This window comes from Equus przewalskii, chromosome 20 (assembly GCF_037783145.1).
Source record: "Equus przewalskii isolate Varuska chromosome 20, EquPr2, whole genome shotgun sequence".
NCBI classification, from domain to species: Eukaryota; Metazoa; Chordata; class Mammalia; order Perissodactyla; family Equidae; genus Equus; species Equus przewalskii.
The window spans coordinates 43242243-43269662 of NC_091850.1; the positions used below are offsets into that span (position 1 = coordinate 43242243).

The 27420-nt window shown below is 39.5% G+C and overlaps 1 protein-coding gene and 1 long non-coding RNA gene across 3 annotated transcripts in view; one reads left to right on the forward strand and one right to left on the reverse strand.

The window, feature by feature from the left end:
- Positions 1–5072: 5072 nt before the first annotated feature.
- The window catches only part of BASP1 (brain abundant membrane attached signal protein 1), a 55216-nt gene continuing 32868 nt past the window's right edge, over positions 5073–27420 (reverse strand). For both annotated transcript variants that reach the window (XM_070587671.1, XM_070587672.1), the window contains exon 2: positions 5073–6673. In XM_070587671.1, coding sequence (XP_070443772.1) covers positions 5963–6664 — 702 coding nt within the window. In that variant the 5' untranslated portion in view covers positions 6665–6673 and the 3' untranslated portion in view covers positions 5073–5962. The remainder of the gene's footprint in view (positions 6674–27420) is intronic.
- LOC139077948 (uncharacterized) lies at positions 19870–25548 on the forward strand. The gene is made up of 2 exons (XR_011530623.1): positions 19870–20055; positions 20328–25548. It is a non-coding gene; the product is annotated as an uncharacterized lncRNA (long non-coding RNA).

The following is a 27420-nucleotide window of genomic DNA, read 5'->3' on the forward strand; positions in this document are numbered from 1 at the left end:
TTCCGGCTGAGAGGCAGCTCTATTCTTAGATGTCTGCTGAGCAGAGTAGGATGGAAATTGTTCACCGCTGCTAGAGGACCTTGTAGTCAGTTCTTTTAATGGGGTTCACCTGTCAGATCAAATTTCCCAAACCTGGGTAAAAGGCAATTGTAATCAGACGTGTCATCCTCCTCTTTTCACGGCAAATCTCAAAACAGGGCTGTTTCTGTCAGGAACGTACTGAAATGTAGTCTTTTCCTTCCATTAAGAGGATTGCTTTCTTTTTAGGGGGGTGGAGGAATTTTTTTTTCTTCCTCACTCTTTTTGTTAACAAAAGTGTATTACAAGTGAATATGTTTTCCTCACCGTAAAAAGGGTGCCTTTTTCCCTTGAGTAACGACATCATGGGCCTGACTTTCTGGTTGTGTGGCTCTTAAACACAACCCAATCGACATCAAGGATTAATTTATTCAAGTATAAGGCAAGAGTCTTCGGTGCCTATTCAAACACACTTTCTACTTGAATTCCTGGCTTGAAAAGCCAAAAGCTCCTGCAGTTGCCAATAATAAGTCTTTCTTTCTAGTGATTGGAACTCAGTCTTTAAGATAATTTTTTTAAAATGTATCAGAATATTTATGTAAGTTTTAGAAAATAGATTTCTTTTTAAGCTTTAGTGTACGTGTCTACACCCACAACTTCATGGAAGCTTGGAGCCTAACAATGTTTTGTTTTCATTATCTGAAACTGCCTCAGAATTAGGCAAATATATGAAAAATAATATTTAAGAGGAGAATTCCACAAAACAGCATTTTTATTGAGACACTTTTTTATTCTTATTCTCTTAAATCCCGGACTACATAAGCCAAAACATATGTGAAGAAAGCAAATAAGAATGTTCTCTGAATGATTCTGAATTGGTGCATAATGCTCCACCATCTTCTCATTTGACCTTTTAACACAATGACCCAAAGGAATTAAAACAAAAGAAATGGAGACATTAGATAAGGCCAAGTAATTTATAAATAAATGATATTAAAGGTGAATTTTCCTGAACTCAGAGAAAAACTCAGGGGAAACATAAAACCACCTTCAAAAAAAGCAAAACGAGGAACAAATGTGATTTTTGGGCCTTAGGAAAATATAAAAGTCAAATGGACATGAGATAAGAGATATGTGATATTGTTATTTGATTTTTCTATTTCAATGTGTACATTTGCACTGAGTATTCTTTTTAAATATCATAGTTATTTTTCAAAAAGATATCCCCTCTTAATTCACTTAAATATATATGTGAATGGCAGTATACAGCTTCAGAAGGAAAATCACTCAATAAAACGAAGACTGAGAAAAACTGGAGAAATGCACTAAACCAATGGTTCCCGTACTTCGAGATTTTGTACACTAATAAAATTTCCATCATGAAAAAGCATGAAGCATATAGACCCATGATAAGGAGTAGCTTTTTTTCCTAATCAAAAATGTATACCTTCATTAAAAACTCCCTATATTGCCCTTTTCACTCTTTCATTAGCAGAGAAGGTAAAAAAAAAATTGTGATGCCCTGGCCAAATAGCAGTCCCTGAGCTAAATGTTTAAAAGATTAGGTACTTGGCAGACCAAAAACAATGTCAGTTATAAATGAAGTAAGTTTTGCCTCCTCTTATAAAGATGCATTTAAAGCTCATCTGATTAATACCACAACTATTAGTGGTACTGCTATTTGGTATATTCTTTTTTTTTTTTTTTTTTGGTGAGGAAGATTGGCCCCAAGCTAACACCTGTGTCAATCTTCCTCTATTTTATATATGGGATGCCACCACAGCATGGCTTGATGAGCTGTGAGTAGGTCCACACCTGGGATCCAAACCCCTAAAACCCATGTTGCTGAAGCAGAGAATGCAAACCCAAGGACTACGCCACTGGCACGGCCCCTGGGATATTCTTAAAATTACCTTCTGGGCATCCAGTTTTCATTATTGTGCAAATTAGTTTAAAAGGAAAGCTTAAAATAACTTCACTGTTATTTTGCAAAATAGAAACAGCAAAATAGGAATCAGAAGGATGGAGATTAATTTCATCAATGCTGAGACAAGAAGTTGGACAACATCAAAATAGTAAATTTTATAAATTTTATAAGTAGCAGACTTTTTTCCCTACAAAAGAAACATGACTGAAATTTGCTGTATGTCAAAGCCTTATAGCTGTAAAGAACAACGTACAATGGGTGTCCAAAAGCCAGCTCTGCCAGTGGATGGTAATTGACGTGCTGAATGTATGTTTCAATGAAGATAATGTTTCAATATATTATGATGTTTCATTTAATGAAAATTAAGATTTCGGGATGCTTTATGAAAAAAAACCTTGTGCAGCTGCTGGCACTAATAATTTACCCTACTTAGGCAGCTAAACAACACCTAGATCTTGTCGGCAACAGATAGTTGACAACCAACTCCCTATTGTACACTAGAACTGGGTCTTGACCCCACTGAAAGAAGACTCTGAGAATGAGGAATGGCATTCCTGGATCGTATCCATGTGGGACCTCTTCATCACTGGCCAGAGATAGGCTGAAGATGGCCTTCTCTCAGGGTTGAAGCCACATAGGGCCACACTGGGATGCCTGGTGCACCCTGACTCTTGGGGATTTGGGTCCATCACCATCACGAACAGGACCTTCTGGACAGGACCTTCCAGGTGGAGGGGCAAACCTGGTAACCTTGGACAAGTTCATTTCAATTCCTGTTAGTTTCCCCTGTGGACTATGCACACAGGCACGCAACCAGTGTTAGACCCGGAACTCTTCATTCTTCAAAGAGGAGATGCTGTACATGAGGGAGTGAGTGAGCCAGTATGTGGGGAGTTCCCGATCAGTGCTGACTTGCCTGTTAAGAACAGCCTGTGCACTGCCTTCCCTCCATTGCAGATCATTTATGAGGACGGAACAATCTAGGTAAATCCAAAATTAACATGGATATCTAAGTGGTTCCCTTCCTGGCTGAGCCAGTCACTCCCACACATATGACATTTTCTGCTGAATGTACATTTCAAACTACACCTTACTTTTTTTAAGTATGGTAAAATTGAATATCATAAAGCATGGTTAGGTTAAAATTCTGATTTAAATATTTTGGTGACCACACCATTGCTTGAACACAATTCTAATGCAGTTAGAAAATAAATAAATATATATATATATATATAATATATGTCAGATTTTAATTCTCCTATACCCTACCTAACAAATCTAAGCATCAATAAAGAAAAATATCTCCTTGGATTCATTTATCCCTAAACAGCAATTTATATTAATAAATGTTAATGCAAGAGGCTGATTTGATTGTTCTGATCACCAAAATTCTACTGAATTTTTTAATTTAAAAAAGAGGACACAAAGACTGTGAATATTTCACATATTACTTCCACCAAGCACATTTATCTGCAAGAATTGCATGGTATTTAATATTAGTAACCATTTAAATGGCCTCCATGGTTCACAGAATCTGCTCTCTCCCCACCACCACTGCCAACCTGCCCCCCAGCTATTTTATATATGGTAGACACATCAGCAATCATCTGGACATTCCTCTGTTGTTTTTCTCACCTAAAACAGATGCTCGGTGGTTAATGTGTTTACATATTTCTTGCATGCTGTGCTTTCAAGCATTAAGCATTCGAATTTACTTCACCATAGAAACAAGGAAAAGCGCCAAACGTGATCAAAGACATGCATTGAACCCAACAGGTATAATATTTGCCTAATATTCAGTTTCACATTTTCTTCTTCCCCAGTATTACCCACTGGCAACATCTTAGGTGTGGTACAGACTGCTCAGAAGACAGTTGGAGAGGATTCTTTTCCCCTTTTTATTTAAACATGTAATATAACCTGTAAGAACAAAACCAGGGTCATCTTCATCCACTATATCGCTAATGTCCCTTTGGAAATTCATTCCGGAATACTGGCCTTTCACAAATTCTATAGTAAAGTTCCTATGTTAGAGTATAAAACTGTACTTATTACTCTGGGTAATTACTACCAATCCCACTGCCTCCCAAACCTGCCATTTAACTGACTCAGGCATGAGAAGCCTTGATAGTGGCTGGCGTTATGTTCATTTTTAAGTGTTTTATATTTGAGATTTGATTGCTAATATCTAATTGGAATAGACCCAAATTACTAGCACGAGATCCAAGAGACAAATCCTTCTTTTCTTACTTTAAAGAACTGATGCCCATGCCTGGCCACTCCATGAAAGCCACTGCTTACACCGGTTCTCCAAACCCTTCCCCAAGGACAGACTATACGGAACCTGAGCAAAGTGAGGGTCACCATTCAAGCTTGGAGGAGAAATCAAGGGATGGAAGCGACATCACATCTGTTAGTACATACCCATCCATCCTATAAAATTGTCCCAGGCATACAAACAAACTACTAAATATTTCAGAAGTGAAAGGGGCCTTGCCTTGGAGAGCCCAGAGCCTTTGCCCTCACGTAGGGAAAGCAGTGAAGCTGGAGGTTAGAAGTGACTTAAAAGGCACAAGTCATTAGTGCAAAACCAGGACAGGCCTCTGGTCACTAAAAAAGCCAACTCCATGCTTGCTTTCACACTGCTACAATCTCATCGCCTGCTCTCCACACTCAGGGTCCCTCTCCGGGCCCCATCACAAATATGACAAATAAAGATAATTACGATAAAGCAAAATGATCATCAGTGGGTTCACAACTGACATATATATGATGTTGCTATAAGATCTTACAATTCTCCTTTGCCCAGCCTTCAAGATCAAATCTATTTATTGTCTTTTAATGTGTTTTATTCAAAAGATTTGTCTTTTTAAGTAAACTAACCACACCCACATTTTGATAGGGTACATATCCATAGACACAGTAAGTTTTCAGTTTAGTCTCTTCCGAGATAATTTATTGACACGGATCCAGCTAACTTTTTAAACAAATAATGTGCACAAAAAACTTGAGGATCTTGCTTTATACTTCTATCCAAATATATCCAGGAAAATGCCCAATACAGTACTCTGTTCTCTATTGAGGTGATTACCACGGAGAAAGGGGTGGTAAAAGAAAACCAATAGTCTTTATTACTTCTTTTTAATTGTTTAACTTTATTACTGTTGCACCATTTATACAATTACATATAATTTCAATGCATCCATTGTACATTTTTTTTGTGTTTTTTTATTTTTATTTTTTTTCCATTTTCCAATGAGTGGTGTGTTGGTGTCTGTGACACAGAATGGAAGAGAAACTGGAACTGCAATGAACGCAGACTTTTTTTTTTTTTTTTCATTTCCACTGACCAATAAACAGAACTACAGGTGCACCCAACCACGGACATGCATTAACTCGTCATGAGAAATCTAGGGAGGCTAAGTAGGATGAGAGAATGTTTGTTACTCCCAAAAATACCTGGGGAGGAAGAATGGAGTATTGGCATCGAGATACATGTGGATAGGCTAAGTGGGCTGTCTGAAAGTCGGCATTCATCCACAACATTAAAAAAATATCAAAATAAGAAAGGCTGTAAATTAAAAAGAAAACACAGAAAATACTGCTTTCATAAAGATCTGATTGCCTTGGCACAGGCCCCGTGGGCAGAATCAAACCATCACTCCCAACTCCCCTTGCAGAAGACAAGATATTCAGATCTTAGCGGCGGAGTGCATGTAACAGCAGTTCGGGTACAAAAGATGTACTCCACTTTCAGACATTGATCTTTAAAATCCAGGACCGATTGGTAAAGTTGAAGGTATATTAGATATTTCCCCACAAAAATACTATTTGGATTCTCCCCACCCCCTCCCTCCCTTGATGGGACAACATCCTTTTTTTTTCTCTTGGGCCATACATATCATTACTTCCAATTTGAAACAAGTTAGTGTAGGAGAGAGAGAGACAGAGAGAGAGAGAGACAGAGAGAGACAGGTTGTTTTTAAGCGCTATTCTTTTTTCCATAGGCTGTCCTTGTTACTCTTTGACTGCTACGGTTTGATCCGAATTAGCTGCCGGGGCCTCGGCAGGTTTAACTTCGTCTGCGGGGGCTGCGGGGGCCTGGGCCTTGGGCGTGGAACTGGGTGCTTCCGTCGCTGCTGGGGTCTCCTTGGAGGATGCGGCAGCCTCAGTGCTGCTGGGTTTTGAGTCTGAAGCCGGGGCCCCGTCACTTTTCGTTTCCTGCGCGGCAGGAGCTGCGGGAGCCTCAGTCTTTGTGGGTTCCCCTCCCTCCTTGCTCTTGTCATCCACCTTGGTGGGGGCCGGCTCCGCAGGGGCCTCGGCCTCCGATGCCTTGGGGGCATCGCCACCCGCTGCAGGACCCGAGGCAGCCGCCTGCTCCTGCTCCCCATCCTTTGCATCCTTCGGGGGTTCTGGCTTCCCCTCAGCCGCTCCCTCCGTCTGCTCCGGCTCTGCCTTCGGGGCATCTTCCTTGGCTGCGTCTGCGTCTTTCTCGCCTTCCTTGTCTTCAGGCTTGTTGGCAGCATCTTGAGCATCCTTCTCCGGCTTCTCCTCCTTGCCCTCCTTCACCTCTGTGGTCTCCGCAGCCGCCTGGGTCTCATTCTCCTTCGGGGTTCCCTCCTCTTCTGTCCCTGCTCCTTCGGCCTTCTTGTCTTTGTCCTTGGCCTTCTCATCATTCACATTGTACCCCTTCTTCTTCTTGCTCAGCTTGCCTCCCATCTTGGAGTTCTGTAACACAACACAAACAGAAGAAAAAGGAGTTACTTGTGACTCTAGACTGAATGTTTGCGTTCCCACCAGATTCATAAGATGAAATCGTAACCCCCAACGTGACAGTATTAGGAGGTGGGGTGGGAGGATTAGAGCCCTCATGAATGGGATTAGTGCCCTTATAGAGACCCGGAGAGCTCCCTCGTCCCTTTCACCATGTGAGGACGCAGCAAGAAGACAGCCTTCTGCCAATCAGGAAGCAGGTCCTCCCTAGACACTGAATGCCTGCAACTTGATTGATCTGGGACTTCCCAGCCTCCAGAACGTCAGAAATAAATTTCTGTTGTTTATAGGCCACCTGGTCTATGGTAATTTGTTAGAGCAGCCAGAACGAAGACACTTGTCAAGTATGAAAACTAAAAGGGGCTTCAGTTTACAAAGTAAAGAGTTCAGAACACTACTGAACTGTACACTTTAAAATGGTTAACGTGGTAAATTTTGATGTATTAAATATATTAAATATATATTTAAATTCATTTAAATTTAAATTTTATTTAAATTTAATAAATAAAATTTATTTAAATTTATATATTTAAATTATATATAAATGTATTAAATATAAATTAGATGTATTTTGGCACAATTAAAATAAAAGTGAATCATAAAAAAGTAAAGTATTCAGTTACAGAGTGTCTAATTGCAGTAAGTTGAGGAAATAATAAGCTAAGATCAAAGAATTGGTGATTAAAGCCTAAGCTTTTCAATCGTAAAGAGAAGGGCAGCAGTATTTATCTGTTTCTCAATGTCCAATTCAAACACCAAGTATTGAACACTTGGGTACAAAATGGCGGTGGCAGCCATTTTCAATCTATAGTGTAGCTAGTAAAAGGCTTCATAATTTTAAAATATTTTCCAGAGAAATGGCGCAGCTGTCATACAGCACAAATCACAAATTTCTAGAAAATAATCTCAAACTACAAACTCCTTTCCAACTCTGTTATTCACACATATGTTCATACAAGCGCACACATCTTCAAAGACCAAACGCAAGGAGGATTTGGTCTATCTGGTTATTAAGTAGGACCAGTTAAAGGAAATCTGTGGCCCAAGAAATGAAAAGCAGAGTCTCTAGTTACATCTGGTTTGTTAGTTGTGTCAGACTTGTATTCATTGTTTTTCAAAGTGTTCTTGGCCTAAAAGAAATAGTTGCAGAGTAATATAAAGCTGTTCTTCATTAGCAATTTCCTGATTAGAATTCACACTAGATATGCAAGTTCAACAGTCATTAACAGCCCTTTTCACTCAAAGTTAAGTCTCCAGCTTCCTGGAGGCTGACACTTTGATTCTGGCACAAGAACTTCTGACTGTATTTGACTCTTGAATTTTTCTCCTCTCATACTAAAGCATTAATCCAGCTAAATAATAAATTTAGCCCAGAACTATTGCCAGAGCTAAACAGGCATTGCTGTTTTTTCCCTTCAAGCGCATTTTTATGGCATCGTATACCAGTGAGAACTCACTGAAATGGTGCCCTTTAGAGGAAAAGTGGTTGCTTTTCCTTGACAAAGTACGGCAGAAATCACACTGCAATATTCCCTTTAGTTCCCACAAATAAGAAAGGTCCAGGAGAGAGAAAGCTTCGCCCTGGGCCCTCGTGGAGGCTATAAAGTAACAGGTGAGACCACCTGGTTCCGGTCCAGGTCTGGGCCTACTTCTGGCAGAATTATAAAGCACGCCTTGCTCAGATGTTACTTTTTTTTTTTTAATCATCCATTTAGAACAGAAAATTTGCTGTTTATTCACCACACTTCTTGGAGTCATGATTCATAACAGTGATATAACCTACATTTATCTGATTTAAAAGTTGGGTGTTGGGTAAGCGATCCCTATTATTCAGTCAAAATTTGTCTCAGCACTCCATATGCTAATTTCCTGTCTGCAATGAGTTTAACAGCTGTGGGGGGGAAAGCAATAAACTGAAAGATGACTAAAGTATTGTTCCTATTCTCAAGAAAAGTCTTTATTATGTTACCAAAGAAGGCATTTCTCTTACATATTTTTTTTTTAAAGGGTGGCTGTTGGTCATAACCCACTACAGACTTCCAACGGGCTCTGACTTAATTTTTGTTTATTTCTCCCTCAGAAGTGATAGCAAACATATATGGTAAAAATACAATTAAATATACTTTTATCCTACAAGCAATCACAAGGCGATAAATGAAAAATAAATAAATTGGACCAGTGTCTTAAATCGTAGTTTATAATTCTTTCATTTCTTAATTACCAAGTATACACGAATGGTGTATGCAAAATAAATTTCAGCTCTGTGACCTCAATATCCATTTTGGTACACTAGGTTAGAGCTAAGAAATAGGAAACCTGACAGGTCTGCCTTTAGCATCATCTCCAATTCTATAATAGAAACCCATATAGCAACTTAGAAATTAAAAGACAAAGTGTAAATGTGGTGTGCATTGTGAACATTCCATAGGAGTTCCGCTCTCCGAGACGCACGGCGTGAAATTCTATATAGCCATCCCCAGAGGTTTAAAGTCATGTTGGTTTACAAACCTAAAATCTACGTTACTAAAATTGGTTCTCTGAAACAGAGTCAGGGCCATTTTCTATTTTTTGTTCTAAGCCCAGCTGTGATTCGTGTCTGGGTAGGCAATGAATGCACATAATCAAGTTGTAAGTAAGAAAGTGTGTCTCCGTTCCTGTTTGTTTTTCAAACACAAAATTAATAAACACCCCTACTTTTTGCTAATTTTTTTGTGTTGGTTATAGTGAGGTACCAGACAGAGGCTTATAAAATCCACTAGAAGCCTGGAAAAGCAGGGTCGTCTGGTTATTTCCCAAGATAATATGGATGAAAACCCTGCCTTCACCCAGGGGTAAATTAAAATTACAATTTGAAATCCATTAACTGCTACCTGGGTGTGGGGCACAATCCTAATCCTAAACACATCACTGAGTTTTTATGTAATCCTCTCAACAGTACCACGAGGTAGTATGGATAGATACCACGAGCGTCCTCCTTTTACCCATGTGGAAATTCTCACTGGCTGAATTCACGGAGCGGTACTGTAGGGAAAAGGCCAAGTCCAACAAAAGTAGGTGAGGCAGGAAGGCACCATCTCCGAAGTCAGAGGGAACTCCACTAAGAAGCTGGCAACTGGGCAGAGCTCTGGTCTCAGGAATGTCACCCACTCTGGGTCACAAGGTTAGTGCAGCCTGGGGTGAATTGGAACTCAAGACATTGACAGGATAAGGAAGAAAGTCAGAACTTCAGGTACTCTCTGCCCCGAAACTTTTCATCACTGCATTTTCCAGAGGAACTTTATATCAAGAACCTTAAGAAATAAGAGCAAGCAATGGGTATATATATATTTCTTTTTTTTTCCTTTCTGAGGAAGATCAGCCCTGAGCTAACATCCGTGCCCATCTTCCTCTACTTTATATGTGGGATGCCTGTCACAGCATGACCTGCCAAGGGGTGCCATGTCCACACCTGGGATCTGAACTGGCGAATCTGGGCCGCTGAAGCAGAACGTGCCAACTTAACTGCTGCGCCACCGGGCTGGCCCCTTCTGTTACTACAAATTTTGAAAGAAATCAGTGTAGAAAGTTGGAAGTTGGAATTTCTAAGTTAAAAATAAAAGAAGCAGGGGCCAGCCCGGTGGCACAGCGGTTAAGTTTGCACGTTCCGCTGCTCAGCGGCCTGGGGTTCGCCAGTTCAGATCCTGGGTGCGGACACGGCACCGCTTGGCACGCCATGCTGTGGTAGACGTCCTATATATAAAGTAGAGGAAGATGGGCACAGATGTTAGCTCAGGGCCAGTCTTCCTCAGCAAAAAGAGGAGGACTGGCAGTAATTAGCTCAGGGCTAATCTTCTTAAAAAAAATAAATTAATTAAAAAAAAAAAAAAGAAGCAGCTAATAAAAAACACAGCAACCGGTAATCCACCCTGGAAGTCACTTAAACCTAAATCTAAGCTACAGTGAAAGGACAAAACTACATTTGTGTTTCTCCACGTTTAGGACACTCATGAGCCTTTGAGTGGCACAGCAAGAACCCTCAGACAGATGCTGAGGCACCGAACTCCATGTGTTGATACCGATAATCAAACGCCAAAGCTCATCTCTTGGTCACAACATCTCAAAGGAAAGCAAACTTGGGAGTTGTCCCTTAAAATTACAGGAGAATTCTATGTCACAAAGGCTAAAATTATATGCTTATGGCTTGAAATTAGCTAGAAAATAACTCACAATCAATAACAAGAGAGAGAGAACTTCACTGTGCTTCATCTGGAAAATGTTGAACAAGAATTATTTCACTGAGTTTTACTTAACCTCAATGTCCTTCCAATCTCCTGTACAATAAGAAATGCCAATCTCTGTGGCCCAGCCCAGTGGTGTAGTGGTTAAGTTCGCATGCTCTGCTTCAGCAGCCCAGGGTTCAAGGGTTCGGATCCCGGGTGCAGACCTACACACCACTCATCAAGCCATGCTGTGGAGGCTCCCACATACAAAATAGAGGAAGATTGGCACAGATGTTAGCTCAGGGACAATCTTCCTCACCAAAAAAAAAAAAAAAAAAAAGGAGAATTTAAAGTGAGGCATAAGTATAATGCTTGACATTTTATGGGCTGCAATAATTGTTAGTTTCTTTCCCCATCATTTAATTTTGCAATTCTTAGCTAATTCTGTAAAAACTCCAAGAGAACAGTAGAACGTAGGTTACACACACATACACACAAGTTCTAGAATCAGGCATTAGAAGCACTGTAATTAAAACACTATTTTAAAAATAAATACTTTAAAAAATGTCATCAAAAAGATTTTTGGTATGTGTGTTCCAAGCATGCTCCTCCTGACTGAGTGTACGTGGAAAAGAAGAAGTTTGCACAGTTATCTGTTGTCACCATACGGACAATATTAAAATAGGTCTACTTCTTTGATCTGAATGTTTTACATACTAAAAGTTCTCAAGAATTTAAAGTCTTTTTTATATATTGTCTGTTATACCAAGAAATCGTTCTCCAGACAGAAGTAAAAATTATAGATTAATCATCAAATCTACTTCCTCTACTGGAGTGATGCTAGAAGAAACAGCATCTCATCTTCCCACTACCTCTTCATCACTTGATCCAAGGAAACAAGAGGAAACACCATTTCAGTCATCAGGATGCAAAAAGAATCCAAATTCTTCAGTTAAAACTCATTTACTGCCTCATAATCTATATGTGAGAGGGGAAAACCTTGATCTACACCTTTTCTTGGCTAATAAGCTAAAGACAGGATGTTTACGAGGGAAAGTAACAGTCAAATGCCTTTTTCTTTTCAACCTTCCACAGACGAATTTTTTCTTTTATCAAGACTCAAACAGTTTAATACTCTTAAGGTACTGAGATACAGTGTTTTACGTTGCCCACAACTGTGACTTATTTCCCCCATCTTATAAAACCAAGCCTCTATCTAGTTAATGAAGCCCACTTGGCTACAAACAAACATTCCAGACGAATTAAAGTTCTGCTTTTTGGGGAAGAGAGGAGAGAAAGCGCCATTCTAGCACTGATATTTGATCTAAGAAATCTGGGATGGGAACTGGAAAAATAGGAGGGAAGTGGAGAAAGGTTCGAAGGAGGATCAATGGCGGTTATCAAGCCTGCCAGCTCGGTTCTCTCATTTGCCTCCCCGTGTCAGGAAGCTCAGAAAGTTTGCATCCATGTTATATACACCCACCACCTGCTGAGACCGACTTCAGAGCATTGTTGTTAGCTTACACTACACACTCATTTCTGACACAACTTTTCTTTGTTTACTGGCAGCAAATGACTTTTCCTAACAAAGGACAGTGTGTATTTATGAACTTTCCTGAAACTTCTAAAGGTGTGTATCTCTAACGTCTTCAAACCTAAGAAGGTACATAAAAGAACAACTTCCTAGCTAGGTAGGCTAGGTAAGGTGATGATTTTTTTTGTCCTCAGAAATAACTACATGCCTTAAAGTAAGAAACGGCCTAAAAATTAGGCTTTAATTATTTCTCCAAAGCAAATATTTGGAGGATTCTGTTGCGTCTAGGAGCTAACAAGTATTTCTTTTCTTTTAAAAGGAAATCTTGTTTATAAGCTAAGTTCATCTATGAAGTTGAATATTATATATATATAAAGAAAAAAAAATGTGATCTTAGATATTGCCACTCCAGCAAACCTAAAAAAGATCAGCTCTTACCCTTGAGAGCTTCAATTTTATATAAAAATTTCTTTGGGGGATTGAGGGCAAGAAATCATTTGAAACGTTACATTGTAGTCAAGATACTCTTAAGAAACAGAGATGATCTCTTCTGCAAAATTTGTCCAATTCTTTATTCCTTCCCCTCCAGGAATTACCAACTAGTGGTCCTGTCAGGGAACATGGAAGATGTTTCTTAGCCATTCAAATCATCTAAGTCCTATTTACTTTGTACACACAATCCCTAGGACACGCTGGGCCCAAATCACTTCCGTACAAGCTGAATTATCAAAGAATTTCATTAAATGACCACAATTCTTGCAAACTCTAACATGATCAACTCATCTAGAACTTTCCTAATATGCTCTTAAAATTTTTTCTCACCTTAAAATATACCAATCTATCAGTAGCCTACTGAACTAAAATTTAGTCTTTCATTCTGAGAAAACAAAGGCAGATGGGCGGGGGACAAACTGTCATTCAGGAAAAATTTAAATAAATTATAAAGCTTTTCTTTAAGACTTGTGTCAAAAATAAGCCACCTAGAACTCAGTATGATGTTTGCCAAAAATGGCAAGCACGCTGAGTGCTGGTCCCAGCTGTCAGTAATTTGCTATAAGACTCTGAGCAAGTCACCTCCCCCTCTGGATCTCAAATTTTCTATTCAGCAAGATGAAGATATTAAAGTTCATTCTCTTTCTGAAAAAGAATACGTATGTAAATATATATATTTATATATCCTATGAATGCTTATGGCACTAAACAAAATGCTACGCGTGAGAAAAACGTGGTACAACCAATGTTTTTGTCTAAATGTTTGTGCCCCCCCCAAAATTCCTACGTTGTAACCTAACTAACCCCCAGGGTGATGGTATTAGGAGGCCGGCCTTTGGGAGGTGGTGAGGTCATGAAGGTGGAGCCCTCATGAATGGGAATAGTGCCCTAACAAAAGAGACCCCACAGAGCTCCCTAGTCCGTTTCACCATGAGGTTGGCAGTCTAAGCCCAGACAAGGGCCTTCACCAGAACCTGACCACGCTGGCGCCCTGCTCTTGAAATTCTACAGCCTCCAGAACAGTGAAAAATCAGTTTTAGTTTATAAGCTGCCTAGTCCATGATACTTTGTTATAGCAGTCCGAAGAGGCAATCAATAAAGTTCTATATTCCTGCTAATTATCATAAAAACTTACACTATCTTGCACTCTAAGATTAAATTGACAACAAGTTGGTTTATTGCTATGATTGGACTTCTTTGTACATAATTTCAACATATGGGAAGCTTGTTAAAAATTAGAATAAAAATTTGTAAAACAGCACCCAAATATTTATCAAAAAATAGATTTTTTTGATGTTTTCAATTACATTTAGGAAATGTTTGCAGAATAATGTGTCAGCAGTGTACGTAACGAATGGGGATGGAACTGAACGTTGACGACATCTCAGATGAAGAAAAATGTCAGAAAACTTAGGTGTCATTAGCTTTGCTCATGCAGAACTGTTTCACAGCATTGTACTTATAGAAGGTGCTCGACTGTTTCTCCTTCACCTACTTTCATGGGTCCTTTACTAACTGTTGGTCCTGCTTGGTAAGACTTGCCCTTTGCCCAAACTCTTTGAGAAAGACTGCTGACTAAAAACAACCAAATACTAACCATTTTCCCTTTTATGCCATGCCAAAAGTACTTTAAAACTATCGTTTCAAATACAATTTAAGTCAGTCTATGGGGGACTCATCACAATTCTTACAAACTAACGTGACCTTCAGTTTAGTGTTGTGAAATGTTGAGAAAAACCAAGTGGGAAGAGTTCTTAGGTCCCAATTTATAGAACAATGTATCCACCTCACCCGCTTCAAATAAAAAAACGTCAGCAAACTTCTAACCTAAATAGAAAGATAGTGGCATGAAACAATCACCAAGCCAGGAAAGCCATATGAAAACAATTTCCTTTTCCTGCGCTGGATCACGAGGGAACCACTTAAATACATAAATTCTGCATTTACTAATCTAAAACGAATTAATCTGCTTCCTGTATATAAAAACCGCTTATAAGACACAAATAAACTCACACAATGTGGAAATTATTTTCTTGCCACCAGGGTCTCCACGACAGTGTTTGCAAATCCTTCGGGAACACACGCTCAGTGCAAATGGAGGCCTTGCCTTCTTCTAAAGCAAGATCGTGCTGTTTTACAGGACACTATCACTCAGCACTTAGTCATAGGTGGCCTCCCGACAGCGTATTTTGTCTGCCAGAAAGCGGCTTTCACCCACTTGCTCCTGGCACCCAGCAGTGCCAGATTCACTTCTTCCCCCATAAATGCGAAAATTCTCAAGTTCCTAACCAGAGACTCCTTCATCCTCAAGAGCTGGCAAGAGATATTTAAAATATACAGGGTGATTTTATTTATACCTAAGTTAATCTTCTCATGGAAAAAAAAAGACAAAGCATCTTGAATTTTTTTGAAGAAAGTGGATTAAATTCCCGAGATAGAATAAATGTTAAGATTGTCTAGTGTCACAAAAATGGTCAAAGTTGCCAAAGTTGAAGGTTTTAGCTTCAGACTCATTCCTTTTTCCTTCCTTGGACAAGTCTAAAGGGGTTAACACATAAGCACTATTATCACCATGCAAATATACCACTTATGTTGGGAAAAACCATTTTTTTTGTTTTGTTTTTAACTGAGCCCAGGAATATTGAACATTTCTTGTAAGGAAAAAAATTTTAATTTGTTCATAAAAGTCCGTATCTTTTCATGATTCTCTTCTATCTTCAGAACCTGATTAAAAAGTTTTATCTAAGAAATCGCTCATGAATTGCTCTTTTTCAAAATCAAGGGATAATTCATTTCTACATTCATTGTAATGGAAAACCCACACAGAACAAGACTAAGAACTAAGACCTCTGACCATTTTTACAGAGCTATCGGGATGCAACATTATACTTCAAAAGGTTTTGTTTCAAGTTTATAAAGTGGGAAAGAGTTCCAGGCCAGTTACAGGTCTTCAACGCCAGCAGCTGTGCTTCGGAAAGGTCAGCACGAGGTCACGTTGACTTTAAACACAGTGAGGGCAGGGATTCCTCACCCTCACATACAAGAGAGAGGGAGCGCAAAAGAGAGAGAGAATGAGAGAAACAGGAGAGGGAAAAGGCTTCTCATTTTGAATAAAGTCTCTCTTCCCCTCCCTATACTGCTTCTTCTGAAAATCTGCTTCACCAGATCCAATCTTTTTCTGCATTTTTAATTTATGGAAACCGAAGCCAAATATTCTATCTTGTAAGCTTCTCTAGCAGGACACCTTCAAAGGCACAGAAGAATGAAAGGATCCAGCAGTATAGGATTTAAACGTTGACTCGACTCTGCACCAAAGCTAAAGCAATGGTAACAGGAATCAGGAAGCCCAGCAGAATAGTTTCCCTGTTCTCCAGTGCTAAGAAAGGACCCCCTTTTGGCAGGGGCTATTTGCTGTGGGGAGTGGAGTGGCTGAGCTGACTCGGTCCTCTGTAGTCTCTATAGAAGATGGTTCTGCCCCTGCTAAGGACTGAGGTTCTCAAATCCTATGGCTGCTGCCAAGTGAAAACACATGACTCAGCCCCACTGACTTTGGTTTCGGTCAAGAAAACTGCTAGTGTTTCAACACAAAGGAAGGCACAGCCCTATGTACCCAGATGACATCTAGCCATTATGGAAGTTGTTCTTATGATGTTTCAGTGAAATGTAAGGTTTCTGGGAGCTATCATTTACTGTTTCCTCTCTTTACTCCTTGAAATAATACACTGACTAAATAGTTGGGTATACGCGAGGAAGAAAAGGAGAAACGTGGGATCAAATGAAGCTTTGAGTAGTAGAAACAATAGCATCGTCATCACCAACTTTAAGATTCAGTCCTTTGAGGCAGCTCTAAGTAATACCACGCCATCAGGCATCCTAGAAGAGTCCCTCTAGAAACCTGGGTCATCCATATAGCCTTCAAGAACCCTTCTGCCTCTTGGTAGCAAGCAAAATTATTAGTAATTAAATGTTAATGTTTATCTCAGCCTACGTGCTGAATTTTAGATATTTTGATATGCAGATGATCACCACTTGCAACTGCTGATCGTCATTTTGGTAAGACTTTGTTGGTTATATCCATTAGCTAGTGTTGCCCAAGGCTTTGGATGAAAAATGCAAGCCCCAATATGATGAAAAATCGCATTGTTCCTCTTCAGAAAACGCAACCTTGCATAATGACACAGTTTCCAGGCATTGATTACCTCAAAACCTCAGGGGATTACATGCACGGCATTCTTCCTACAGTTACTACATACTCCATGACACCTCCCAAGTCCATTTCTCATTAGCATATTTTTACATTTTTTTGTTACTCTGTCAATGAACAACAACATGATTCTGTGACAATGAAAATCATTGGCATACGTTAACTGGTGTATAAAACAAAACAAGAAAATGAATGATATAGAATTTCTCCATATGATCCAAAAGTTACTATATTTATGACTTCACATGCTATTCCTATTTACGCTTTCTGTCTCTGCATTAATAATATCTAGGCACTTTCTCTATAGCACAGTTTGAATCATACAAAGGTCCCATCCATTGCCAAGGTTATATTGTGAAAATACAAATCTGGATTAACCATTTCCTCTAAGACCAGGAGAACAGAGTTCTTAAGGATGACATCAAACAGATTACAATGAAGAAGATGACTCCAAGTCTAGAGCAAAGCCCAACATGAATATGCAGCAGTATGTGTCAGAGCCTGGAGTGTTATTTCTGGTCTGATCCCTTCATGATGTGATCAAGGCAAGAAATAGCCTCCCTTTGATTGTTTCCATCGTATAAGCAGAAGAAAATAGTACAAGGATGCTGAGAATGAATCAGTGTTTCTTGACAAAGTTAAATATGTGGCCACAGCATATTAACTGTATTCTGGAACAAGCCATTGTCACTGTGAATTCAAGGCTGCAAAGGTTCAACAGGTTTATATACAAGGCAACCCATTATTGATTTTTTTAAGGTAACATATAAAGTTAGGATTGATTCATGAGTTGCATCTGCAGACAAACCCATCACCAGACACATGGAGTTTATAATTACTCAGGCCTAAAGAACTCAAGAGATTGGTCAAACCAGCTGAAGCAAATGTTGAGACAAGAGAAAGGGAAAAAAAGTTTTACCTTAAGGAAAGAATTGAAAAGAATGAAGAAACACAACAAACTCAAAAAATATTTTCAATAAGAATAGCAAAAAGAAATTAAAACATTAGGCTATGTCCAACAATTTTTATTTTCGACAAATGACTGGACCTTCTCTTTTAAATGGTCAAAGTTTTTGTTCTAAAAAAGGAGAATGAAATAAAGACAAGATAGCCTCTGTGTAATTTTCGTATTCCTACCAGGATGTGTTCTGTCACAAGGATTTGCTGTCAGGTTTTATCAACGCCTAATGATAGTTTCCATTGCTGGAGTTATTGTTCTCAGTGTCTGATTCAGTCAAAGCTTCTATTCAGCAACTGTAACATCACCAACATTCAGGGGATTGGAATGTCCTTTGGGGAGAAGGAACTGTAGTAAGAATTATCAACCCATGTGTAAGCTCCTAAGGCAAGCTTATTAGATATTGAGTAAAATCGTAGAGAAAACATTTTAAAGACAATTTATTCCCTTGTCACAATAAAAATGTACTGTAAGATGTGCAAGAAATATTTGGGAAAAAGTACACACACACTCACACTTCTACAACCCAATTTTCCCAGAGAAGTAATTAAGATAAGTTGGATCTACAAAGTCAGAAAGCCCTCCAATACAAAGAAGATTAATCACAAGTCACCCCTCCATCTTTCTCCTCCACAAAGTCCGGGCTAGCCCCACAGAAGCATTCTCAAAGTATCTTTGGGGATCTGTCATCAAAAACTCAACATGCAGAGTAGCTTCAGGAACTTCAGATGTTCAGAAATTATTCTATAAAAATATACTTGATCTTACTGGGAAAAGAACTTTTTTGAAGGGGGTACTGTTAGCCATGACACAGAACATAAGTGAGCAGAAAGCCTACTAAGTCTAGCAGGAAGGATGAAATATACAGAGACGATTAAAATAAGAGCAGGTTAAGTGTCACAGGAGAGAGAAAAGCAAGAGAGTTTTCCCAGAAGAGATGATCTTTAGTTGGAGCCAGGGGATTAGGAAAGTTTTATAAAGAAGGTGGAGTTTGAGATAGTAGAAATATCAAAAGTAGTTATGCATACAGTACTTACTCTGCCTAGGACTGTTGTACTATTTAATCTTTACATATGTTAACCCATTAACTGTCTCATCAGTCCAATAAGGAAGGAATTATTACTTCTCCACTTTACCAGGAGGAAACTAAAGCATATTGGAGGCAAATAACTTAGCCAAGATGATACAACTAGTAGTCTGGAGATGTGGTATAGACCCAGGCACTCTGGCTCTTGAGTGAGGTTTCTTAACCATCATGATAAACTGCCTTGAAAGATAGCCAAGCTATAGATGGAGATGGGGAAGTGGAAAGTGTTTATATCACAGTGAAAAAACAGGAAGGGTCCAGTCTAGATTAGAAGAATACCCTATTTACATTAAGAGATAGGTAAGGACTCATTTACCTGGAGGAAGGGATGATGGAATAGAAATCTATAAAGGTTCTCTAATAGAATGTTTGTGTTTAGGTGGCAGAAGCAGAAAACCAGCTCTTAGGGGAGTTATAAAAGGGAAAACAAAAATGTGTCAGAAATCAAAAGAGGAGAGAATTTTAGGAAGCAGTTTGGAGGAGTTATATGCTGCTGCAAAAAAGGTTAAGAAAGATAAGAAGAGAAATTGTGCAATTTGATCTGGTGGTGAGTTGTCAACTACTGACCCTGGAGTGACTCAGGTAGAGGAGTGAAGACATATGCCTCTTTGGAAAGACTCAAAGAGCATAGGAGGAACCAGAAAAGAGATCCACAATGGCCCACATAAAAGAGTGTTGGTAAAGTGAAGGCAAAACCCTGCAATCTTGTCAAGATTGAGCTTTGCTTATTTGTTTGCAAGGATCTGGAAGAACGGATAATATATATGGGAAGATGGGATGAGACAAAGAATAAGGAGAGAAACTAAAGTGGAAAGAAGAGGGAGAAATAATTGATAGGGCAAGGTTCTGGAAAACTCTGAAAGGTAAGTCAAGATTAAACTTGGCAAAGAGAGACACTTACTGTACAGATGGGGGAGAGAGAGAAAGGAGTGAGGTAAATTCCAAAGGCAAAGGTTGCTCCAGACTCAGCAACGGCATCACTCTCTTTCAAGTGAATATAGTGCAAGTTGAATTATTCTAGACCAAAGACTCAATAAGATCTGTCTGTATTAAGTGTCAGATCACGTGTCTTTGACATAGTCATTTATCTTTCGGTACTTTAGGTCTTCATTTGCCCTGTCACTTATCTTCTCAGGTTCTTTCGCACTACAACACTTAGGATTTCTCAAGTACTGGGAGGAAAAGGACAGACATTTCATCAACTAAAATGCTAAATAATTAGCATGGTGACCACTAAACCTGGAGAGGTCTCATTGTGAAACAATCGGACGTGCAAAAGTAAAGCAAATAAGCTCACTGCTTTATAAAAGGGTTTGAGAGATCCGGGGATGCACAGTTGGCATTCTCAATCTAAGTATGAAAAGGACCTCAGTTGTAAGAACTCCTTTACTATCCTTATTCTTTCCTTATTATGTAGTCTGGTCTTGGTCTTTATGTAAGCCATCCATCTTTGGTAATTTATCTGTATCACCATGACTTAACCCTTTCATATTCTATTGTACCGTGTTGGAAGTTTTAGCAGTAAAACAGATCTAGCCTCACTTGAACAGTGACCTAAAACCTTTCTTCAGATTTACTTAATATATATCTGATGACCCCAGAAGATTGTTTTACAGTTGTTAATGCACGATGGGTACTTGATAAATATTGCAGACTCGTTACACAGATAAACATGCAATTTTCAAATTATAAACTTGTAAGATGTAAGAGTCAATACAACCAGGGCTATAAATTGAGTTATGTAAACTCAACTTCCATTTAGCAGTAGAAATACGTATGCTAAATTATAACTGAAATTTCCACTCCATTAAATGAGACAGGGCCAAGTTGCAGGGCTCACCCATGATGGCAAATTCTATGGCACTAGGACCCATCACATAATTAAAAACGAGGATGCAAAAATTACTGCAATAACATTGACAAGATACTTTTCTTTTAAGTGACCATGTATATATTGTAGAAACCAATTTTTCAAAGTATCTCCTAATTGATTCTACAAGTTTTCACCATAAAACTATAAATTGCTGCTGCTGCTATAAATATGGCAGAAGACAGTTAAGCTTGTCTTTGAACACAAAGGTTGACTGAATGCAGATATGCAGAGGGTTTTATTCCTCTTTGAAATATCCTGCTACATGCAGCAAACACTATCAGAAAACATGTATTATTCATTCTCATCATAGCCTGGTATACTTTTAGAGTTTGCTATGCGTTCACATCATTATTTATTTGCACTTAACGGGTGGTCCTTTCAAAAGCACTGGTTGTAGCGTTCTAAGTTATTACTTTATGTGATTCACCTGCTCTTTTAGTCAATAATGCTAGTAAGTAAACCACAACCAGCTCAGGAAATGCAAGCTGCTGAGGTCACTGCTGAACCACTCCTGTTCTCCACAGACCCAGGAAACTAATGTCTTACCCCCACAACTAATTTAGAACCCTCAAGACAGAATCAAAACTCAGCACAGAGAAAAGTTCTAGCAGTTGAGATATTTTTGCTGCTTATTAATGGACTCGACAGACCATCGTGGGCTTGGAGCCATAACAGACTCACTCACTGTAGCCTACTCGACAACCACAGACTGGCGGCCAAGAAGGAGAGAAGATGAAATGCAATTTCACTTCTAGTAATTTCTATCTGGAATCATTAAGAGTTAGTTCACACTTTTTAGGACCACCTAAAATTGCCACATATTGACAACTTAAGTCTTTTTTTCCTGGCACCAATAGCAAATGTAGCATTTCCAATCCTAAAGCCATTTCATATTTTAATCACTTCCAATGAAAATTATTCTAAATTCTTTATACGTGTCCTTGATTTTTCAACAAAGAATTTGGTTTTTTTCTTTCTTGTTTTTCTCAAAAGCCCTTCTCTTCAGGATTCTTTTTTTTTAAGATTGGCCCTGAGCTAACATCTGTTGCCAATCTTTTTTTTCTTCTTCTTCGCCCCAAAGCCCCCCAGCACATAGTTGTTTATTCTAGTTGTAGGTCCTTCTGGTTGTGCTATGTGGGATGCCACCTCACCATGGCTTGATGACTGGTGCTAGGTCCCCACCCAAGATCCGAACCAGCGAAACCCTGGGTCACCAAAGCATGCGAACTTAACCACTCAGCCACGGGGTCAGTCTCTGCTTTTTTTCTTTTTTTTTTCCCTTTTTTTTTTTGAGGAAGATTAGCCCTGAGCTAACTACTGCCAATCCTCCTTTTTGCTGAGGAAGACTGGCCCTGAGCTAACATCCATGCCCATCTTCCTCTACTTTATATGTGGGACGCCCGCCACAGCATGGCTTTTGCCAAGTGGTGCCATGTCCCCACGCGGGATCCGAACTGGCAAACCCTGGGCCGCCAAGAAATGGAACATGACAACTTATACGCTGCACCACCAGGCCGGCCCCTGCTTATTTCTTGGTGCCATGCTTAGCACAAACAACGGTTCAGTAAACATTTGCTGAATTAGGAAAGAATGTACCAAATCCACAGGAGAATCTATGTGCTGTGTCTAGCTTTGAAAGCCTACCTCAATGTTGAATTTACACAGCACGGTGTAATATTTAACGTCATTTGTAATGCAACCCCCTTCTCATGAATCCAAATATCTCTCTCAAAATTTTTCAACCAAACATTCCCCCCAAGCTGTCCATGTTCGCACTGCTCCACACTCACCTCCTTCAAATTTGAGCCTCTTGGCTACTTAATGAGGCACTGAGCAATGAAGAAACACAGAAGATTTGAGTTCCAGAGTGCTAGGAGATTTCAAAACATAACCAAGGGGTATTCCTTTCTAACCATGGAACTGCTAGAGAACAAAGTCTGTGTCTTTTACCCCCATATCTGATATACGGTAAAAACTTAATACATAGCTTTTCAATGAATGAATGAATGGGAATGAATTCTAATTGAAGCAACCAGAACTTAATACCAATTTGTCCCTTATTCATGATGTGATCTGGAGCAAAGTCACTCAAATTCTCTTATTTGTCCATGTTTGGATATAATGTTTCAAACAATAATTGTGAAATTTGTGTATTCAGGATCATCTGAGGAGCTTGTTAATAATGCAGGTGAGGGGTCTCTTTCCAGACATTAATTAGCAGGTCCAAAGTGGGTCCTAAGAATCTACTTTTTAACAAGTTGACCAGGTAAAGGAGAAGTCAGTGGCTCAGAGGCCACTTGTTGAAAAATATAGACACCTGGAGTTTGCAGTGACAATGAGTCAGCTAAAGCTTTTTGCATCATCTGTAAAAACTGAAACTTGAAAAATCCCCAAGACCAATGTGATTACTGGTGGTTACAAAGCTGAAAACAAGCATGGAAGAACAACCTAGCTGGGTCTCACCTAGGGTAAAGATGGACAGAACAGGGCGGTGTCAACCCCAATGAAATTTCATCAACTACTGAGCCGTTTTGCTTTGAGTTCTCTTTGTTACCAGAATCACGAATCCCTTACAATTACCAGGGCTTATTCTCCCTCCCAGAAACTCCCCAGCAGCCAAGTGCCCCCACACCCCTCTACCACCCTCCGCCCACTCTCCCACACAGCCCTGTCATTAGTGCCTTCGTTTAGCCACGGAGGAGGCACCGCACAAGCAGCCTGCACAGAGGAGCAAGGCTCCTTACCGAAGAGCAGTTTTATCAGCTGCAGAGAAGCCTCCCTGTCTACACCGGGCCTCAGGCGGGCCCCCTGTTATTCCAGCAACTTCTGTCCCTGTTGGTGGAAACAGCACAGTGGCGATTCGGCTCCACAAACTCCCTTCTTACATAATCTGAGGCTTTGATTGTTGTTGAAGGTTTACAGCCTGCCCTGTGAGACAATACTGTTTTCAGAAGCATCCGCTTTATGTAATTAGAGTTCGAGTTTCAGAAAACAGGTTTTTCTCTTTCCGTTCAAATGGAACTTTTGGAACTTTGATGGCCTGCCAATGAGTTTTGAGCCCTGATCCAACATAGTCTGTGGGAGAAAGCGATTGGCAATGGAGTCAGCAGGTCAAGTTCAGCTATGTGAACTTGGGCAGGGAAGTTAGCCTCAGCAAACTCAACCACACCTATAACGAAAAAAGGGGAGGAGGTTGTTACAGCATCAAGCGGAGTGATTTGTAGGAAAGGATATAGTTCAGCTCATGACACATCGTAAGTATTCAGCAAATTTTCATTGACCTTCCTTTAGCTAAAACCATTTCTCAGCCCTGTTAATATACAATAGAGAGTAACTTCGAATTTCAAAATTAAGTAAAACAGAGGTGGAACAAATTACGATATTCAAAACAAGCAAACAAATGGAAATTGATTCAGTTATAATCAAAACAATAATCACTTTCCTTAATGTTTAAATTCTAAATTAAAGCCTGCAACATCCATTACATAATTTGTAGATTTTAAGAGCAAGTCAATGTTATTAAATGGGCAAAATCTTACAGTAATAAGAACAGACGCCTCACGTTGGGAAAAGATGAATGCCAACCAGAAACACCAAACGACTAAGTGAGCCCAGCATGTACCAAGGCAAAAACGTTCCAGAGAAAATCAAAAGGGAGAACGTGCCTTACAATGTTCTTTAAAGCACGCTTGGGAAAGAGAGAGCCTTTTCCAAACTGTATTTCCATCTTACTTGCTAAGGTAGATTGAGAAGCGGTGGCGAAGGGCCATGCACAATACTCTGTTCTGCCCATTTCACCTGTTTGGAGTTCAATAATAGTTTAAAGATGGAAACATGAATAAACCTTTTCCCTAGGAATATTTTCTTTTTCACCTACAGCTATAAAATAATATGATTCAAACACAAAGTAAAGGAAAGAATGACCAAATATCCCTCCTCAATCTTAGCATAAAATTCAGGCAAGAAGTCAGCCACTTCTCCATTTTTTCCTAGAGGCTTAGAAAAAGCAAGTCAAGAAAACCCAATTGCCTGAATCCATGAGCAGTTTTCTTGGAATTAGGGAGCCCCTAGGGAATGCGGTGTTCCAAGCCACATCAATACCATCTTGGTAACTCAGCCTGCTGACCAAGTGCTAAATACCATCCCAACACGTGGAAGTGAAAACAAGGCATCTATTTAAAGCTTCAATGGAGTCCTTCTCCGTGTGTTCAAGCCACGCAGTAACTTACCCGAAGCACTCTCCTTAGAAAAGGAACTAACACCATTCAGTGTACATGATTTTGTGAACTTGAATCTTTAAACAATATCTGTTCAACTTGGGCTTGAGACTCACCATAGCCAGTACTAGTTGCTTATGGAAAGCCACTTTTACCTCCCCTGGGCTTGGTTATTTCATTTGTAACATAAATGACTAGAATTGTATCCCTTAGGTCTATAATTTTTAGTCTTTACACAAATGTGCAATAAAAATGTATTTATTTAATTAGAGCGTATTGAGCACTGAAATCCACTTATGCATTTATTTCAGAAACGCCACAAACATCCAGGCACTGTCCTAGGTTAACTCTCACATCCCACAGATCTTTCAAGTCTAGATCACAGGAAAGCTATGCCTCTTAAAAGGGTCAAAAGGAACAGCAAATGCTTTGTGGGCTGGATTCTGATGGTGTGGCTTACACAATTTTAACAGGTACACTACAACAGAAAGTCAATTTATTTTGCAAGAGTTAGAACAGAAAACACACGGGCAGAGGCCCAAATCTTTCCTGATGAGGCTTTCTGGGCTCTCCCTGGGATGTCCTTCAAATTTTTTGTGCACTGTCTGAGATGCAGACCAAGACAGGAACTGCTAAAAGTGGGGTGCTGAAAAGCAAGCGTGGGAAGTCACGCTGGTACCAAAGAAATGAGGAACAAGTAAAACCTCAGATGTCAATAGCAGACACCTCAAGACTCAGTCAGGGACAAATTCCTTCTGATTAGTAGAGCAGGGTCCTATCCTACGCACTCACCCATGTCTCCAACATGTGGGTGTCTGGAGTTCCCATCTATAAACCTACTCTGATCTGTAGGACATTGCTAAAGGGAACATACCGGTGACAGCGTGAGTCTTAAGCAATCCTGAAGTTGTGACAGGTATAGTTGAGAAGAGGCGTAGTGTCTTAATAACAAAAGTCAAAGGCAAACATCTTGTCTGTTTAAAACAGAAGGTGGAAGTGATAGAAGAGGTACTCAATACGACAAAGTCTATCTGGGTTATATAAGCTGGCAAAACTCAGTAGCTACTACTCACTCCTGCCACCAACCTTGCCTTCCCACAACTTCCTACCCTGTAACACCATCAGGGTAGTACGTTACAAATTACAACATTTCCTGATTGACACGAGGCATCAGCATGGGGCAAGCGATTTCAAAACCCACAGCACGTTGGCATAGGTACCACAGATTCCATATGACTCTTAGATGTAAGGAGAGTACAGAGGAAAAGCTTGGAAACTAATACTAGGCTATGACTCATGAGTGTTTTAATGGGGAAAATCCTAGTGAACTTATTATAGTATTAAGTGGGTACATTATTTTACTATGCCATTACCATGGTGGGACTTAAATAGACTAAGTTGCAGCAGAGGGAAGGAGAATCTTTGTTAGAACAGCATCCCCCAGCTCCTGTGACTATAGACCTGTCTCTCACACCTCTGGACCTTTTCCAAGGCTTTTCCATAAAACAAAAGGATTCAGCTACTTCATTTCTAAGATTTCATGTGTCTGAAACACTCATACAATAAATATCACTGTAGAAAAATTTGCATGTCCCAAACTGTTTATACGTTTGAAACAATGGGTCCAAATAAATAAATAAATATGTTGCTGGCTAGAATAAATTCTCACGTAACATGAAGAAAAATCAAAGCTATACTTTCAGTCAGTTGGAGGCTAAAAAGAAGCAGAGGGTGAACTGAAATTACCTAAGCCCACTCATAAACGAGGGAGCGTCTATTAGGATAAAGATCAGCATCAGAACATTGTTACTTCCATTGGTGTCAATCGAGATAGGCTGTCCAATGTGCCATCTACCAAAACAAGGACACCCAACATAGATGACGCTTTAGGGTTTATTCTCTCCATTTTATATTGGACCTCGTACTAATTGAAGCCTAAAACATCTTAGGAATCAGTACCAAGCATGATGAATAGTAAAAATTCCTTATTCTACATCACATGATTCACACTTTGTGATGACTTAAACATGGGATTTGCAATTCTTATCCAATTAAAACCTGAGCGATACATACAGTTATTTAAAACTATCATTGAGTTCTTACTCACACTGAAGATCCCTTACAAATTGAACATTTTT